This window comes from Rattus norvegicus, chromosome 1, assembly GCF_021556685.1.
Source record: "Rattus norvegicus strain SHRSP/BbbUtx chromosome 1, alternate assembly SHRSP_T2T, whole genome shotgun sequence".
Lineage (NCBI taxonomy): Eukaryota > Metazoa > Chordata > Mammalia > Rodentia > Muridae > Rattus > Rattus norvegicus.
The window spans coordinates 196,123,966-196,144,128 of NC_141534.1; the positions used below are offsets into that span (position 1 = coordinate 196,123,966).

Genomic DNA, 20,163 nt, shown 5'->3' on the forward strand with positions numbered 1-20,163 from the left:
TCCCCCAGTTCCTACCTGGCATACCCTGCTCCCAACCTTGAGCTTTCAGCCCAGGGTGGGCTGCCCTTCCCACAGTGGCTCTTCCTTATTTAATCCATGTTTTGATCTCTTGTTCTCTCTCTGCGGTGCCCTCACCCTTTCTTCCCTCTTCTCCCTCCCATCCCTCCCACCCTGGTGTCCCCATGGCAACTTCCCTGGCCTCGGTACTTGTGTCCAGTGAACTCTTCTGCCCTAGAGCGGCTTCTTAATAAACCTGTCTTTAATATAATTTAATCTGGTTTAAATCAGCTCATTTCACCAGCAGCGGAGAAGTCGCCTCTCATAACCTATCGCTGGAGTTACAGTGGATTGTCAGCCACACAATGTGGGTCCTCTGCAAGAGCAGCAGGCCTGCTGAGTCATCTCTCCACGCCTGGCAATGTTCCTCTAAACCTTTCAGAGATAAAGGATGCAGTCCCGGTTTCTAGCAAGCATCAGAGTCTGGAAATCACCGGGAGGCGGGTGGTGTGGTGAGAACTGGGCTGGATTAGATGTTCTGAGGCTTGATGACATCACTGATTTACTCCCTGGAGGTAGGCAAGGAGCCAAAACTTACTGAATCCTCATGAGGCTGCACAGGTGACTGCTGGAGTTTTCTCTTTCCTCCATGGAGAAGGCAAATGGGGAGTTGTTCTGAAAATGTGTTGAGTAGGATCCCCCAAAAAGGGACCATGAATGTCATTTTATTGAGAAATAGGGCTGGTCACAGTGACACACATTGACAACCCTAACATTCTAGGGGAAGAGGAGGGCAGTTCTCTGCAAACTCAAGGCCAGCCTGGTCTACATAGTGAGTTCTAGGCCAGCCAGGGCTACAAAGTGAGGCCTGTCCTTAAAAAAGGGAAGGGTAGGGAGAGAGAGAGTTCAGTGGTTAAGAGCATATACTGCTTTTATACTGAGGTCAGTTCCCAGCATCCACATAAGATGGCTCTCAACTGCCTGTAACTTCAGCTTCAGCTCTAGGGATCCAGCTAGCACTTCTGCTCTCCACAAGGACATACTCTCCCCACACCCAAATATACATAATTAAAAAAAAAACACACACAAAAATGGGAACTTTACAGATACAATTAAAGACCACAGATGTGGTGATTTGAATAGGTATGGACCCCATAGAGTCATGTGTTTGAATGCTTGACCCATAGGGAGTGGCACTGTTAAAAGGAATGATGGCTTTTTTGGAGGAATTATGTCACTGTGTGGCAGACTTTGAGGTCTCTTACGCTCAGACTATGCCCAGTGTGACACACAGTCTCCTGCTGTCATCAGATCAAAATGTAGAACCATGTCTGCCTGCACGCTGCCATGCTTCCCACCATGATGATAATGAACTAAACCTCTGAAACTGCAAGCCATTCCCGGTTAAATGTTGTCCTTTAGAAGAGCTACCTTCGGGGCTGGGGATTTAGCTCAGTGGTAGAGCGCTTACCTAGGAAGCGCAAGGCCCGGGGTTCGGTCCCCAGCTCTGGGAAAAAAAAAAAATGAAGAGCTACCTTCCTCATGGTGTCTCTTCACAGCAAAAAAATACCCGCTAAGACACCAGGGTTAATGGCAGTAGAGCCAATGAGCTGTGGTGCCCTTATGTAGTGAGAATTCTAGAATTTTTATTTCTTTAAAAAATACAAGGGGTTGGAGAGGTGGCTCAGTGGTTAAGAGCACTGACTGCTCTTCCAGAGGTCCTGAGTTCAATTCCCAGCAACCATATGGTGGCTCACAACCATCTGTAATGGGATCCAATGTCCCCTTCTGGTGTGTCTGAAGACAGCGACAGTGTACTCACATAAATAAAATAAATTTTAAAAAATACAGAAACATAAGAATGTGTTTTTGTTTTAATCCCAGGTGTAGGAATATGGGGTTGCTTCCGACTGAGCATAGCAGCTGACTGTGATTTGTCTCATGCTCTAGCAAGGCATAATTTTGTCAGCTGCAGATAGTTTCTGTGATTGTGTGATGTTCGAAATTCTGGGAACCTTTCAGAGGGTTGTGGTCAAAGAAAAAACAAAAGGAAAGAAATTAGATTCCCGAGTCTCTCTCTCTCTCTCTCTCTCTCTCTCTCTCTCTCTCTCTCTCTCTCTCTCTCCCTCTCTCTCCCTCTCTCTCCCTCTCTCTCCCTCCCTCTTTCCTGTCTATCCTTTTTTTTCTCTCCTATTTAGTGATGGGGTGAAGTGGGGGGATAAAGGGTGGAAAAAAGAACTCACAGAGTAGCCAAAACCAGCTATACCCTTATAAGGGACAGTGATGGAGAAGAGACAGAGAAAAGGCAATGGGAAGCCCATGTGAAGACGAAGGCAGAGACTGGAACAATCTAAGTCAAGGAATACAAGAACCAATGAATTCCTTGGAAACTGGTCTTGAATGTATTCTCTAAAACCATCCAGAAGGAGTCAGCTCCGTGGTACTTTCTTCATTTTGTACTCCCCAAAACTGTGAGAAAATAAATGTATGTTTTTAAAATATGTATTGGGATGCTTCTCAGCACTTGGGTGGGCTTTAATTGAGAAGTGAGGTTGCTGGATACTCATGGACACGGCCTACACTAATTGGTAGCCTTTGGCTTCTTGTTTCTTTAACTCAAAAGATGAAGTTCACAGACCACCGAGAGTGAGTTTTGTAAAGAAGTATTTTATTACAGGAAGCTTTAGAGAGAAAAAGAAGGTGGATACATTGTATGCTGTTGTGTAGCAGGAGGAGTCCCTGGGGGTGGTACCCCACCCAAAGTCAATACTTCAGAGTTGCTAAGGCTTTATTGGATGGAGACACTGACCAGAAGGAGTTGGTCACTCCAGTTCTCATTTCAGGGGTCCATGCCTCTCAGTTTCTTGTCACATCCTCACGGATGGTTTTCAGGAGGTGCAAGCCTTCTTAAGAAGAAAAGAGATACAATTTCCTTCCTGGAATCTCTGGCCTATGGTTAGAGCAGAACCAAAGATGTTTCGACTTATGAACACCTGTCACCTCTAGCCTCTGGCAAGAAAAAGGCTGTTAAAGGCTTTTAGCTTAAGAGACACTGTTCCCTTTTGGGGTCCTTTACCGTATTATCTCCTATTATCATCAGCAGCTTGAGATGAGGATGGGGTCAAAAAACTACTTACAGGTATTAGTCTCTCCTACCTAGGTTGCAAGAATCAGAATCTGGTGTGGAGGCGAGCATCTTTACCTCCTGAGCCATTTCCTTGACCTCTAAATTTATGTTTTAACGCCCTCTCCCAAGTCGGAAGTCATTTTCACAGCAGCCCTAGCCAATGAATGTCATCCCTACAAGTGAGGAAGACAACTGGTGCAAAAGTCTTTCTACCCTCATCGCCCACAGGCAGTCGTGATCTGTATCTTAGCCGAGTCAAACTCATATGGCATCCAATAGCGGTCATATTTCTTCCTATGGCTGGTATGTCAGTGGCTACACGCCTGCTGCCGTAAACTCATCCTGGAGCACAAAAGTCCAGTCTCACTGTCATCACGGTCATGATTAATCTCACTGAGCCAAGATCAAGGTGACAGAAGGACCCTTGCCCAGGCTGTAAGGGTGTGTCAGTTCTTGCCATCAGCTCTGCTGATGGTCCGTTTTCCTTGGTTTGTGGCCATAGCACGTCTGTCTTCAAGGCCCACATCTTCTGTCTGTACAAACTTTCTCTCTGTGCCAAGTCTCCCTCTGCTCTTCTTATCTGGATGCACGTGGCTCGATGTAATATCACCCAGATGATCGAGGATCCGACAGCGAATCCCATCTACAAAGACCCTTTTCCCGTACTTTTTCCAGTTTCATTTTTGCTGCCATGATAAAACGCCCAGAAGAAAAACCAAAGCGCGGGAGAGTGGAGCTATTTTGATAACAATTCCAGGTAACGACTCATCCTTACAGAAAAGTCAAGGCAGAAACTTGAAGGCCGCATGGTGATGAGGCAAGGAAAGTGCAGAGGTTCGTCCATCTTGTATTCTTGCTGAAGCTGGCTTCAGGTTTAATTAGAATTTGATCTCCTTGGTGGAGAATTCCAATTCTAGGAACCAAAGGTCAGGATGGCCTAGATAACTTTTCTTAGCCATTGTTAGAACTGCCTTGTTTGTGCAGAACCTCCCTTAGCTAACCATTCATCTTAGCTGCCTGTTTATACAGATTCTTCCAGCCCCGCCCCCACCCCCACAACCTCTTATCTTAGCTTCTGTTAAAACCTCCTGCTTCAACTGCTTACTCTGCAAACTCCCCTCCCCCGACTCCCCAAGCCACTGAGCAAGATGCTTGGAGGTGTGCTCTGCCTTTACTCGATACCCACAGCCACAAAGTGGTCCCAGCCACCTTTCTGTTGGCTAAACGCTGTGTCTGAGTGGTCATCTCTGGTGGGCTCCCTGTAATCATAGTCACAGTCACGAGAAGAGAGAATGAATGCACTCGTGTTTAGTGCTCAGCCGGCTTTCTCTACTCTTAGGCAAAGGCCCCAAACTAGGGAATGGCGCCGCTCACTTTCAGGCTGGATCTGCCCACGTGGACCAATACGGTAATTCCCTCCAGAGATGCCCACAGGCAAACCCGATCCAGATAGTTCCTTACTAGGACTCTTTTCTCTGGGGATTCTAGATCATGATGTGTTTATAAGTAAAATGAGGCATCACAATAACCTGGGTTCTTGATATCCTTGAGGATGATGACGGTTCAGTTGACTACAGAGGTTTTGATGGTATCTTTACTGAACTATCAGATAAGCAACTTAAAACCACTCAGTAATGGGACTGGACACAGTACCTTCGTCTGATGGTTCTTTTGCTCATATAATTTAGCACGCTGGTATGGAGACTGGTCTCAGGTTAGGCTTTCAAAACATACTGAATGGGAACCACGTATGAGTTCTATTTCCTACCCTTCTTTAAGTCTCCTTTCAATGAAACTTTTCCCTATCCCTACCTTAGAAAATCCACCCTTGTCCACAGGTTGAGACCTGATCTTTATTTCCCCTAATATCCTGCCATCTTTATGTTATTTAAATTTTTTTATTAGTGTATATATGGGTGAGCATGGAGAGTTCAGAGGACAAGTTTGTAGACATGGTTCTTGCCTTCCACCTCTATGTGAGCCCCAGGGGGTTGAACTCTTGTCTGCAGGTTTGTGAGGCGAGCGCACCTGTTGAGCCGTCCTGCCAGCCCTCCTGTAATCTTTAAATGCTTACCATGCTTCTCTACAGATTAGCTTTGCCCTGGGGGTGGACCGAGTGACCTTGGACCCCCACTGCTGGAGGGGAAGGACAGTGGTACCATGCTGCTTCCAAGCAGGGCTTTGTCCGGGCATAACTGTGACTCCTGAATCACCCAAGGACAAGCTCACCTTGCCACTGAGTGTCCCATTTCTTCCCAAGGCAACCTAGTCCAACATCACATATGAAAACACTTTCTTCCTAATAACAGTGCTCTTGAATCCACCCATGGGGAATCTATAACCCTAGGTTTACTGAATCAAAAGTTCTTCTTAGCTCTATGTTCACTGTCGGGGCTCCACACGAACTGGAAATAGCTCTGTCTGAGTCACTGGGATGAGTGCTGCCATCCTGGAGCACGTGGTCTCCTATCTCTAAATTTATCTCCTAATAGAACTGCGTGCTCGCGTGCGTGTGTGTGCGCGTGCATGCGTGTATACCCAGCTATATAATTATTAATTCATTAAAGAACAACTGGTGGGCAAGTCTAAACTCACAAGAGGGGGAGGGTTACAGGATAATGATTAAAGAAAGAAGACAGTGAGCAGACACAACAGTCTTCTGGGGGTGAAAGCACAGAAAATTCTTTCACGCACATGCTGGGACTAGGTTTCTGGTACTCAACTCTCTTTTAAATGGGAAGGGAGCTTAGAAATAAAACAAAACAATAATCACAGGATCAGAATTTTGTATGAAATTGAGTCACCTCACTGTCTCTGGGAGGCAGGATTCTGATAATACTCCTGATAGCTGAATGTCAAAGTTCCCTCTTCTCACTTCCCAATGGTGCATTTTGAACCGACACATTCGAGTCATACATACATATCTATGTGCGTATGTGTACACACATACCCGATAGTCACAAGGACGGACGCTAGGTTGAACACGGCAGGCAGTGAATTGTTATTAAGGAAGCAGAATCGATGGCCCTAGACGATATGACTCATATTTTACATTCCAGCTTACCAGAATCACTAAAGTTTTAATTAATCAGCCTTGTAAGACCTTCCACATAGACAGGCTTTTCCTGGGCAATTTCTGTTCATAGTTAAAATGTTAGGGCTCTCTCACAGGATGAATCTCAAAGGGGAAACTTTATATATTATATGTATTGAAGACAAGATCTAACTATGTAGTATATAGCCCTGTCTGGCCTGGAACTCTGAATAGACCAGGCTGACCTGGGATTTACAGAGATCCACTTCCTCTTCCTCCTCTGCACTGGGATTAAAGCTGTTCATTACATCTGCCGTGTTTTGTTTAGTAAAATCTCTCTCTCTCTCTCTCTCTCTCTCTCTCTCTCTCTCTCTCTCTCTCTCTTTCTCTCTCCCCCTCTGTGTGTGTGTGTGTGTATATGTGCTTGCACGTGCATGCGCGGGTGTGTGAATTATAGTTTATCCCCAATTCTATAGGAGACACTGACCTTGGTAAGGTTGAGCATTTGTCTGGACACATCTGGCTGGTTATCAGGAGAGGGAGAGATGGGCTAGGACTCAGGTGTCAGCACTGAAAGAGGGGGAACCATAGTTGGTAAGCACAGCTGCTTATCCAGGCCGTGCAGGGTTGGGGGAGGATGGAGAGTAGGACTGAGCTAGCTGATGGATTTACCTCAGCTGCCCCTCTCCCTTCCTCCCTCAACATTCAGCTCCCGCCTCCACTCCTCCCCTGCAGGACTGAAAGTAATTTGCTCCAAGGAGATGGGATCAGCAGTAAACAAGGGTGGGTGAAGCTCTGGGGAACTGATTCTGAGCTGTAGCAGGTCCATCTCTGTCGATGGCTTCCAGCTCCTGTAAAGAAAAACAAACAAAACATCAAAAGACAGAAGAGAGCCAACAAAGCCCCTGAAGTAGCTGTTCCTCTGTGAATTAAGCCGAGCTGGAGCTCTAGTCTGAAAGTCGCAGGGGAGGGAAAGTCCAGACGCTAGTCTGCAGTTGTTAATATAAAGCCCCCAAATTGAATAGTTCGCGGTTCACATTTCGTTAATGCCTTTCCCGAGACCTCAGCAATCCTTCCCTAGACATGTCTGTGCTGAAGAGAGGAGAGGCTAGGTTAAGGGCCAAGCAGCCCTCCCAGCCTTCCCCTCTCCCAGCAGAAAGGACTGATTTCCCATCCACCAAAGAGGTCAGGCCCTACCAGAAGAAGTAGCCCTCAGTGGCTTGGTTAGATTTTATGACAGACAGCAGCAAAAGAGGCTAGGAGAGAAAGAAACCTTAGTGCTCCCTCCTCCCCAGAAGAAGCCCATGGAAGTATAGTGTTACAAAAAGACAATGGTTAACAAGGGGGAAAAAATGAAATAAGATTTTTTAAAAAAACATACACAGGACTTTATAGAATTAAAGAATTAAGAATTATATTCTTTTTTAAAAAGAATCACTTTTACTTATGTAAAATGGGCTTTATATATGCGTGTCTGTGTGTGTGTGTGTGTGTGTGTGTGTGTGTGTGTGTGTATGTGTTAATTTGGACTGACTCCTTTTCACTGTAGCTTTATAAACACCATGTCCACAAGTCACACGGGCAGTGCTGCACATCCTTTGATCCCAGCACGGGGAGTTAGAGGCTGGTGGATCTCTAAGGATTGGGTCTGCCTGTTCTATCTACATAGTGAGTTCCAGGCCAGCCAGAACTACATAGTGAGAAAGGAAAGACAAGTATATTTGCCATGTTTTTCTATTCAGCTGCTCCCCGGTTTCCTCTCACAGTTAAAAATACCATCTTGGAAATTTGGCAAGTCACAGTTTGTTCTTGCCCTTCCCCTTCAGCACCCCACCCCCAAGCCTTTGATCATGGTCAGAGCCCTGTGAGCACCCCCACACCAGCAGAGTTATCCCACCCCAACTGCTTCAGCTCCTGCCTGCCAGGCCAGTCTGCCCACCAGTCAGACACGATGAAGGACCGCAGTCAAATCACTATGAAGAGAACGGAACAGAAATGGGAAAGCCAAGCCGGGGCCTTGTAGCTCTTTGCTTCTAAGTGTTACTCTCACAAGATGTCCACATGCTATATATACAATGCTATGATTTTCTTAAAGCAGAAGAAACAACAGGTCCAAAATCAATCCACCGAGCAGCTTTTCCAAAGATGTGCAGATCTTCCTACCCAGGGCCATCATCCTCTGTCCCCCCTGCCCCCATTCCCACCCCCTCCCCGCTGCTTACTGAGGCACTGCAAAGTATTGTTGAAAAACCAACCTCAACCACGAGGACCCAGCAGAAAGGCATTTGGATAGTTGTTATTGACTTGTGATGGTACAGGCCCTGACAGGCCGTCAGTTATGTGAGAATTACAGTCAGTGGAGACATTAAAAACCGTGCAACCGGGGAACTCGGCTCCATCTATTCCATTTAGAAGCCTGACAGACAGCTTAGAAGGGGCTGTAGCTCTCAAGCAGTATGAGGAATGAATTCAAAGAGCCTCGTCCTGGAATTTCTTGTCTGCAAAGGCAAAAGGTTCTGGAGCCTCTGATGCTAAACGTCTTTGTGTACATTAGGAAATAGTATACACATATGTACCTAACTAGGGAGGGTGTGCTTATTTAATTTTTGCTTTGGGGTTTCTGTTATTGTTTTTCAAGACAGGGTTTCTCTGGCTATTCTGGAGCTCCCTCTGAAGACTAGGCTGATTTTGAGCTCTGTGATCCCCCTGCCTCTGCCTTCCAAGTGCTGGGATTAAAAGCATGTACCACTACCGCCTGGCTTATTTGTTTAGGAAAAGAGAGTTTGAACCCAGAGCCTTGTGTTTGTGAGGCAAAGTGCTCTACCACTGAACTAAATTCCTGACCCCCTTTTCTCACTTCAAAGATCAAGAGCACTTGGTTCAAAAATAAAAAACGCTGGCTTGGGGGTGTGGCAGTCGGGGGCCGTCTTCACAAAGATCTAGGTACTCAGACACAAAGATCCCTAGTGCTCAGTAACATTGGCATGCACATCTTTAATCCTAGCACTGGGGACGCGGAGGACGAAGGATCAGGAGTTCAAGACCAGGTTCAGCAACATAGTGAATTTGGGGCCACCCTGGGCTAGTGGGGCCCTGCCTCATGGTTGTGAGCCTCAGTGTAGATGCTGAGGGCACCTGGTCCTCTGCAAGAGGTTATATATGTGTGTGTGTGTGTGTATACATGAATATATAAATTAAAAAATACATATGTATGCATGCACATAAATCAGACCACTCCAAAACAACCCTTAACCATTTCCTGTTGTCTTTCATGAGGTTATGAATAGACAGGACAAAACCATGAGAAACTAGATGATGATTGTAAATCACTATCCAAAGGAAGACTGGAGACTAGCTACAACAGACAATTCCTCATACTTCCAGGAAGTCAAGGTTTGGGTGCTGGTGCACTTGTGATCTGATGAGAGCCTACTTCCTGGCTTGTCCATAGTGACTTTCTGATAGGGTTTTTCTAACAAAAAGTGAAAGGTTTAAGGAAGCTCATTTCTCATCCCTCATCAGGACACTGATATCCCCTAAACCTCTTTCTAACGTGTCATATACTGGGTAGCTCTTTAACCTGTGAAGTACAAGGAGAGGACCTAAGCATTCAGCTTCTTGCTCTGCGTGTGTAGAATGTAGGTGAAATTGTGTTTTTATACTGTAGAGGCCAAAGACAGATCTTCCTCCATTGTGTTCTGCTTCGCTTTTTCAAGGTAAGATCTCTCACTGAATCTAGACTGAACCTTACTGATTCAGCTAAATTTGCTGGCCAGGAAACCCCAAGTATCTCTCTGCCTCTGCCTCCCTAATGTTCCACTCTGTCGGGCTTTATTCATGTGCTTTTTGGTCTGTGTGGAGAAACAGAACCAATCGTATCCATAAAAACATGTGTAAGGCTGGTGAAATGGAGACTTCTGGTCTCTTTGGAAAGTCAGTTTTGTCAAATGACATTTTCCTGAAGCAGACTCAGGTGAAAGGATGTTTTGCTATAGCAGACACATGAAGGATGCGTGATGAAGGAATATAAATATGATCCCACAGACTAGTGAGAACTCAAGCATTGGATTGGTTTGCTCCACCTTGCTATTCTTTGCTAAAGACAAGCACACATTGGTTTGCCTTATATTGCATTGCCGAGCTCTGTTTGTGGTGATGCCTTAGAGAAAAACTCTACAAAGAACTTCTCATGATATTCCTGCAGTTTCTTGCCACTTCTGAGCCTTGGGTAGGTTGGCAAGACTTGCTGGTTCTTACGGATTGACTGACTGACCTTGCTGGTTCCCGTGTGGTGATTGTCAAGTGGAGTGGACTGCAGCTGCTGATTTGTGTTTGGTGTCTGTTACTGGACTTAACTGGTGATATCCTGACAACAAATTGGACTCGTCCCCAAAGAACTATTTTTAAACAGGTCCACTTCCCCCGTGTCCTAACAACTTTTCTCTTCCACCTCTGGTGGGTGGTGGGCTAGAGGAGAGGTTGAACATTTATTAAAATAGGTTGAGAAAAATTAATGCCTATAGTGGGTGTGGTGGTACATGCCTTAATCCTAGCACTCAGAAGACAAAGGTGGGGGATCTTGGTGAGTGCAAAGCTAGCCCAGTGTACATAGCAAGTTTCAGCCCAGCTTGGGTTAAAAAGTGAGACTTTATCTGAAATAGATCTATAAAATATCTGGGGCTAGAGAGATAGGTCAGTGGTTAAGAACACTTCCTGAGGATCTGAGTTCAGTCCCTAGCATCCATGGCCGTCGGCTCAGAACCACCTGAAGCTGACTCTGTCTTCTCAATTTCATGGGCCCCCATATATGTGGTATGTACTCACACAGATGAAGTAGGTTTAATAGGAGGAGGGGCTAGCTAGTCTCAGTGGGAGGTCTCTGTAGGAGAACAGTCTCAGGCTGTACACATATCTGGGAAGAGGAAGCTATGGCCAGTAATAACTATATACTGGTCAATTATTTATAACATAAATGCTCATATATACTTGGACCAGACAAAGGCTTGTCACCTCTCTGTGCCTCACACAAATATTTGCATTTCCATGGGACTGAGGTGTTGGGGTCCTTGACCTGGTTGCACTCATCCCAATAATGTCCACTCATTCAGGGCTTCCGCTGCTCCCTACACTCTGCCTCTGCCTTTCTGGTCCTGAGGCAGCCGCCACTGAATTATATACAACTGTATATACCGACAAGGGGGACATCTCTAGTAATAGAAAATTCCATCACACCACCACAGAACTCAAAGCATCCTCCATCACAGCCGTGTCTTTTTTTTTTTTTTTCTCCCGGAGCTGGGGACCAAACCCAGGTCCTTGTGCTTGCTAGGCAAGCGCTCTACCACTGAGCTAAATCCCCAACCCCGTGTCTTGGGTTCTTAATCCTAAAGTTAATCCATCTGACTGCTTATCTAAGTAGGCACTCAAGTGTGATTCCATCATGCAGAGGTTAAGGATTGCAGCAAACTTCCATCTACCCACAGAGATATAGATCCTCTCTCAAACAAACAAACAAACAAACAAACGAACGAACGAACAAGAAAGGAAGGAAGGAAGGAAGAAAGGAAGGAAGGAAGAAGCCATCAGACTGCTGATTCTAAGAAATTAGCCTCCTGTGAATAGGCAAAATGTTTGTAAAAACAAAATTAAAAACCTATTCTTGCTAGGTATGGTGTCTCACCCTATAATCTTAGCACTTAGGAGTCTGGGGCAAGGAGGACTGCTGCATTTGAGACACGGGAGGAACATAGTGAGTCCCAGGATGGCCTAACCTGTAGAGTCAGACTATCTCAAACCCCAAGCCAAACAACCAAACAAACAAAACCAATCTCTCCACTGGGATATTTCTTCCAGAGGACCCAGGTTCAATTCCCACCACCTACATGGCAGCTCACAACTGTAAGTCTGGTTCCAGAGGATCTGACACCCTCACGCAGACATACATACAGCCAAAATACCAATGCACATAAAGTAAATAATAAATAAATCTAAAAAAGAAAAAAAAAAGGAAAGCAAAAGCTCTCATAGACATACAATGTACATGATTGTGAACAAGTATAAACAAGAGACAGGAAATGGTGCTGAGGTCAAATTTCACCAGAGGATACCAAAGTCTAATCAGACTTAAAAAACCTCAGTGTCAAATAATAACACTTAACATTGAGAAACTGGATGTATAGTGTGGAGTTCTGGTCTGTCATGTGTGAGGCCAACAGTTTGATTTCCATTACCACAAAACCAAAACACACAAAAGGACCTGACATTGAAGGTCCAAAATTCTTATCAGAGTTGGGTCATGCACCACTTTTATTTGGGTGGAATTAAGCCTGTGGATACTGTTGACATAAATTTTTTGCAACCTACTTTTAAGAAGGGTTCAACCTTGCCTGTAGCCTACCAGCAGAGGTAGTAGAAGAGAAAAGTTATTAGGGTGTGGGGGAGGTAGACCTGTTCAGCAAAAGTTCTTTGGGGGTGGGGGGTGGCGTGAGCTCGATCTTCTTGGGCAGCAGCTCAGTCCCATAGCAAACACCAAATAAGACTCAGCAACTACTGACCAGTCCTCCAGGCAGGCAGACACCAGGCACGAACCAGCAGCTGTAGTTCAATCCTGAAGGAACTGCCAGGCCTACCACTGGCCTAGAAGAGCTGCTGTAGGAACCTCAAAAGCAGTTCTTGGGTGAGCTTCTCTTGATGGTGGCATTAGCATGACTTGAGCTTGACAATGCTATGCAAAGCACGTCATTAGCGAAGAATAGTGAGGCTGAGCAAACCAAACCAATGCTCAGTGCTCGTCTCCCACTGTCTGTGGGAAGTTTATACTTCTTCATCACAGGTCCTTCCACGTGTTAGCTATATTAAAACATTCTTCCACTTCTGTCTGCTTCAGGAAAACATTCTTTCCCCTGTCTGCTTTAGCAAGACATCCTTTGACTGTGTGTCCCAGCAAAACATCATTTAACATAATTAACTTTCCAAAGAAACCGGAAGCTTACACTTCAGGATACATTTTGTGTACAGTTGTTGATCTCAGGGCTGTAGGGATTCTCTGTTTTGTTTTTTTTTTTTTTTTTTTTTAATGAAATTGGAGAGGTGACTCAGCATTTAAGAGCACATGCTGCTCTTGTAGATGTCCTGAGTTTGGTCCTTGGCACCTGAATTGGGGGAGGGCGAGGAGTGTACTTGAAGCGTAAACTTAAGGGTTCTTTGGAAAGTCAGTTGTGTCGGGTGGCGTTTTGTTGGGGCAAACATGTGAGGGAGGGTTTTCCTGAAGCAGACACAAGTGAAAGGATGTTTCGCTAAGGCAGACTCATGAAGGAACATTTCAGTGAAGCAGACAGAGGTGAAAGGATGTTCTGCTAAAGCAAGCATGTGGAAGGGCACGTGATGAAGGATTCTTCAATAATGGCACACATGTATTGGTTTGCCTTGCATCACGTAGCTGAGCTAAGTTCATTGGGACTCTGTAGAAAGAATTGACCCAAAAAACTTCGGCTGGCATTCTGGCAGCTTCTTGCTGCTTCCTTGGACTCAGGTCGATTGACAGACTGATGTCGGCTGATACAGACTAGCGAAGGTTTGCTAAGACAGACTCACACAGTGAGGCAAGACATGTGGTGAGGCAAGACCTGTGGAGGACACGTGATGTTTGGAGGGCGTATAAATAGGACTCAGCGGACTGTGAGAAAGGCTTGTAGAGTTATCTCTGCAAAGCTTCTTGGTCTTGAGTCTTCGCTGCTCTGAGATGAGACGCTTCACTGAGAGAGGCATTGGCAAAGAACTTCTCCTGGCATCCATCCCTCTTGGTCCTGGTTCTTCCTGTTGACTTGTGCCAACTCAGCAGGGGCCTGGCTGTCTCTGCTAGTTTGTGCCACCGATGTTGACTCGTGTTTGCTCTCCTGACTTTACCAGACTGCACTGCTGGTGCATTCATGAGGTGTTGTGAATGGATTGAGCTGCCACTGCCTGCTGACCTGTGAACGGAACTGCTGATTTCCTGACAACACAGATGGGAGTTGCTCCAAAGAACATTTTAAACAGGTCCACTTCCCCCATGTCCTTACTTTTGCACTACGTTTGGTGGGTGGTGGGAGAGAAGGGAGGTTAAAGCGTTTAAGAACCATTATTAAAAGGCTTTGAAAAAAAAAATGAAAGTTACAGGTATTCACAACCACTCCAGCTTCAGGTGATCTGACACCTTCTATTAGCTTCTCTGGGCACTAGAGGCTATACACACATATCCACACTCACAGACATATACACACGAACACACGGACACACACATGGACACATGGACACACACACACACAGTTATACATGGATATACAGTTAAAAATAAAAATAAAAGGCAGGGCTATGTATGGTAGAACATGCCTTTCATTCCAGTACTTGGGAGGCAGAGTCAGGTACAGGCAAATCTTTGTGAGTTCAAAACCAAGCCTGGTCTAGGTATTGAGTTCCAGGCCAATATATAGTGAGACGCTGTCTTAAAAAACCAAAATAAGCCAGGCTGGGTAGCACATGCCTTTAGTCCCAGTACTCTGAATCAGAGGCAGGCAGATCTGTTCCAGGGCGGCCAGGGTTACAGAGAGAAACTCTGTCTTGAAAAACAAACCAACAAAAGAACAATTAAAACAATTAAACTATAGCCATACATGTAAAAACAAGGTAACTAACATGTATAATGGTCATCACTGTTCAAAAAGTAGGACAGCAGAAACTACTTCCTTTGTAACCTGGTGACAAGCCGAGTAGGAGACCTTGAATCAGCAGGTTGGGCGAGGAGTGAAGGCTAGAAAATAGGCCAAGTGTGGACAGGTCAGGAACTGCAGGATCCAAGGGTCACAACGTCTAAGGTGAAGGGAGGTCAGTTGTGGCGGGGACACGCTGTGGTCCGCCTGAGGAACAAAGTGCTGCCCCTTTTCCCTCACTCCCTTTCACCTGGCTGGGACTTTGCCTACCCCGGGGCTCAATGCGTGGGTTTGGAACCAGAGGGAGAGAGCAGTATGCTTTTAAGTCAGACACATAACGGGAGTGTCATTTTCTCAGGATCTCCTCTCTCTTATTGAGTGTTAAGTCTGGATTTATAGGTTCCCAATCTCACACAATGGCATTAAAGAGTAACTGGTGTGTTTACCAGACTGTCAGGCAGTTTTTCCAATTAATTTTATTCAAAACAGTGCTCCTCAACATTAGGTATACATTACACTCATTTGGTTACGTTTAGAAAACAAATTACCGGTGCCCATACCCTACACTAGTTAAATTCTTCAGTTGGTCTGAGGTCTGTGCATTGATATATTTTAAAAAAATTCCAGCTGATTCTAGTATATAGCGGCAGGGTTGGAACCACTGGTTTAAAACATTTGGAAAAGTTTTAATCAACTAAATTTTTTATTTTCGAGACATGGTCTCATGTAGCTCAGGCTAGCTCTGAACTTCTGATCCTCTTTGCCTTTATGTCCTATGTGTTGGGGTTTCGGGCACGCACCATCATGCCCGGCTTAGTCTATTTTAAACAGGAATGTTTAATGTGATTCTTTAATAAGTAATGACATCATTTTCTTTTTTTTTTTTTTCTTTTTCTTTTTTTCAGAGCTGGGGACTGAACCCAGGGCCTTGCAAGCGCTCTACCACTGAGCTAAATCCCTAACCCCAATAACATCATTTTCAAGGCATACTGTCTTCAAAGAACTTTCTCAGTACCCATGTTTGCTGAAGAAAGTCAGCATCTGCCTGAATTCAATAACAAGTCTACAGTTGATTTAATTTTCTAAGTTTCTGTTGAAACTTTTTACTGTCATTATCTGTCTTAGTTAGGGTTTTGCTGCTGGGAAGAGACACCGTGACCAAGGCAACTCTTATAAGGACAATGTTTAACTGGGACTGGCTTACAGGTTCAGAGGTTCAGTCCATTATCATCAAAGCAGGGGCATGGCAGCCACCAGCCAGGCATAGTGCAGGAGGAGCTTAGAGTTCTACATCTTCATCTGAAGGCAACTAGGACTAGGGTATTAAAGCCCATGCCCACCATGACACTCCAACAGGGCCACACATCTAAGAGTGTGACTTCCTGGGCCACGCATATACAAACCATCATCACATCACATTGTCTAAATCACAGTGCAGATTTGATAGAGAAATCACAACACTTAAGGTGGGCTGTCTGGAGCAGTCATCAGGCCCTGAGCTTATGGATAAAGATCCCAGGACACCTTGTTGTCATGAGACTTTTGATGGTCTGTGGAAATTCAACAATGAAATCAGTATGGGCTTAGCAATGATTAGTAATAAGAGCTCCTTCCTCTTTTTGGAGACCTCTCAGTTTTGTTTGAGCAAAAGGTTAAACTTATTATATCCTTTGTGGTATTTTAGGCTTCTTAAGATCAACAACGACGATGACAACAACCGTTTACTTTATATAAATGTACCTGTGCACCACATGCATACAGGAACAGAGGTTAGAAGAGGTGACCAATCACAGATGGTTGTGAGCTGCCTTGGAGGGGCTGGGAACTGAACCCAGGTCCTCTGCAAAAGTAGCAAAGTACTCTTGACCCACCTAGCCATCTCTCCAGTACTTAGGCCTCTTCTTCTCTTCTTAAAAAGATTGCTTTACAGACATTAAAGAAAGACAGGAAAGGAAGAAGAGTCACTAACATACAGAATTGGGAGCCTAAGAGTGTAATAAAGGTCATGAATTCAACCACTACAGACTAAAATTGTTCCAAGATCACACAGCAAGATAGACCCAAAGAGGGGTCTAGAGACTGGGAAATATGTTTATCTCCCAAATCTTTTCTGGTTCAGATTGCCACCTGGCCATGGTACTGTCTCTGAGTGACGTCACTTTTACTTAGCACTGACTTCCTGTAGGCTGGCTTCTCAGACTTTCCTGTACTTTCTCCTCATTAGCCCTGCTAACTCTAGTGTGTACTCTGTTGGTATGCATCTCCACTGATGTGCATTTACTAAATGATTGTTGGTGTCCAGCTTCTAGTAGGAAATGCCAAAACAGAGTGGCCTCTTTTCATTAGAGGGCCAACTTGGGATAGAACCCTGGAGCCAGCCCTGGCTGCACTTCTGAGCTTGATTTGGTCTTTGCTTAGACTGGGGGAAATGTACTCCGGAAGGAAGGAATGTCAGATGGATTTGGGGACTTGATCAGGCTTTCTAGAAGCTAATGGAAGGAAGGAACGACCGGCTTGCACACCAGGGAAAGATCCAGAAATGGCTGCACAAAGGGCGTCTAGCCAGTCTAACCAGACTTAGTCAGGCCCAGGGTCTGCCTGAGGTCGCAGCTGGTAAAAAGGCCGGAGAGTGGGAGAAGCAGAGGAGTGGAACCTATAAACAGAGAGGGAGGAGCTGTAAGAGGCTGGGTGAGAGTTGAAAGGGAGGCGGAGGCTTGAGACCGACTGGGAGAGGGCTGAGCCAGAAACTCGTAGGCGGGACCAGGGCGGGGCCTAGGAGGGCTTTCGGAGAACCACCGAGAGAGGCGGAGTCGGAGCCGGAGCCTGAACAAGGGCGGAGCCTAAGGGAGAGGGGAGGAACTATAGGAGGGAAAGTTGCATGGCGCGGGGAGGAACTTGGGAGGAACCTGGGGGGAGGCGGAGTCTAGGGGGAGCCAGGATGAACTATAGGAGGTGGAGACTCAGAGTAGGGGCGGAGCCTAGGTACAGGAGTTGTGGGGGGAGGGGGAAAGGCCTCCCGGGCCTGGGCTGTCCGACCGTGTTCTCGGCCGGCGGGTCAGGTCCCCTAGTGCTTCCCCGCCCTGTTCCTCCGTGGGGTGGTTCCTCGGAGTCTCCTCGAGGCACGGGCTCTGTGGTCGCGGTGGAGGAGGACGCCTGCATCGCTCCTGGGCGGGCCGCTGCGGTGCCTGGGTCGGGGGACCGCCGCCTCCCGGAGCGCGTGGGGCCGGCATGGAGCTCTTTCAGGCCAAGGACCACTACATCCTGCAGCAGGGCGAGCGTGCCCTGTGGTGCAGCCGGCGCGACGGCGGCCTGCAGCTCCGACCGGGTGAGGCGCGCTGCGCGGGCTGGGTGGGGCGCACTGGCCAGCTGGAGCGCGGGGGGCGCGGCCCGGCCTCTCCGGAGCTGGGATCCGGAGGCTGGGTGGGACGACTTGGGGATGTCAGCTCTGGTCCTGAGGGGAGCGGCCGCCGCCTTGGCGCGCACTCTTGTCTAAGTGAGGCGGGAAAGGCCGGTCACCCCCTTTTTAGTGCACCTCCAGTATGCGGTGCCTGGGGAGCGGGATCCCGCAGACCCCCACTTGCAGCGTCTTCGCACCGTCCAGTGTGTAAGTTCTGGGTTCCAATTCCATTAGTTCAGTGGAACCGCCTGCGGGACACTTCTTGCTGACATCCTTGGGTTGTTCCCAGTCCCTTATTAAAGAGTGACTTCAGGACGGTTACCTCACAGCAGTTGATCGAAAACTAGTGTCTGAATTGCCATTTTCGAGAAGGAATTGTGTTGGATGTCACTCACAGTTAGGAGAGGTCAAAGTCTCCAGCCACTAGTTTGCTTTAGGAAACTTTGTTTGCAGTTGGGTTCAACAGCAGCAGCAGCAGCAGCAGCAGCAGCAGCAGCAGCAGCAGCAGCAGCAGCAGCAGCAGCAGCAGCAGCAGCTCCGGTTCTCAGACTGCTGCGGCCAGTTATCACTCTGGGGAGTCTGGGTAGCTTCGACTTAGTTCACCAGTGCCTTTTCTTCATCAGTCAAAGATCTTTTTACTTTAGGAAAAGTGAACTGAGACTGGAACTCTTGGAAGAGCCACCGCATTGGATGTTATCCTGTGTTCCTTAAGTGACTAGTAGAATAACTTCAAGGGAACTTTTCAGGTCATCTTATTACTTCTTATGGGATGGTTTCCAAGGACAAGTCCTTTAGTGTCTTAGCAGGAGTAGGCTTGGGATCTTCTTTTTCAGGTGAGGAGAGAGGTGTAAGGTCCCAGAGAGTAGAGTTGGACCACTCATGTAGGAGAATGGTTTGGGGACAGTTTTCTTCGGCAGAGTCCACTGTGTCCTTACGGGGAGACTTGCTAAGTTACACTGCTAGAGCGATGAAGGAGAACTTGTTTTCTCCTCCAGAAATATGGCTCTGGTTGTATTTTCTTGCCGCTGTATTTTATTTCCTCTTTTCAGAATGGAGGCACTACCGTGTCTACAATAAGACTCAGCGACCTTGGGATAGATGATGTAGGTGGGCTAATTTTGGCTAGTTTTTTTTTTTTTTTTCCGTTTCCTTCTGTATCAGCATTTGACCACTTACCTAGACTGCCACCCTCGTGAGGTTTAAGGCAGGGAGAATTAGGCTGTAAAATTCCCACAAGCCAAATTCCTGGGGGCTGGAATACATAAATGGATGGAACTTGGAGTCCTTATCAACTCATCAGACAGGACTTTTCTGCAAGTCAGTTTCCTCAACCAGGGCCTTTTCTGGAACAAGCCATGAGGTTTGGGTTGCCTTTCGTTTGTCCAAAGTTCATATCAGAAAGCAAACTTAAGACCTTTCCCCATTATAAAAAGTTAGGTATAACTTCTCAGTTCAGTTTATGTTATGCACATATCCCATCATCCACATACATAGGAGGAGCCTAGAGGAAGGCAGAGGCCTTCACATTTCAGAATTAACAAGGCCATTGTGAGCCTTGAATGTTCAAGCTGAGTACATGAAGTCCCCTGTAGTTACTAGTTTAACCTATTCCATGTTTAAGATCCTAAGCACAGCTATCTTAGTAATAATATTTAATCGATCTGAATGCTCATTAGGTCTTTTTACCTATACAGAGTTATTCCAAATTCTCTTTATTCTGTTGAACATTCTCTTCTTTTTGATGATGAGTGTTTTGTTGTTCGAAGTGACAGAGTTAAAATCTTTAGTTTTATTTTCCCCCTTGGTTATTCAACAGCTGAAGAGACTACTGACTTAATTTTTGTTTTTGTTTTTACCACAAGTGGTGCTGTAGAACCAACCACTGGGGTTGGGATTTTCACACGTGGCTACTGAATGGCCA

General features: G+C 46.1%; 1 protein-coding gene across 7 annotated transcripts in view; it reads left to right on the top strand.

The window, feature by feature from the left end:
* The first annotated feature begins 17,783 nt into the window (after positions 1 to 17,783).
* The window catches only part of Inpp5f (inositol polyphosphate-5-phosphatase F), a 79,792-nt gene continuing 77,412 nt past the window's right edge, over positions 17,784 to 20,163 (top strand). For 5 of the 7 annotated variants that reach the window (XM_087560150.1, XM_087560159.1, XM_087560164.1 and 2 more), the window contains exon 1: positions 17,851 to 18,170. In XM_087560150.1, coding sequence (XP_087416276.1) covers positions 18,074 to 18,170 — 97 coding nt within the window. In that variant the 5' untranslated portion in view covers positions 17,851 to 18,073. 7 annotated transcript variants of the gene reach the window in all.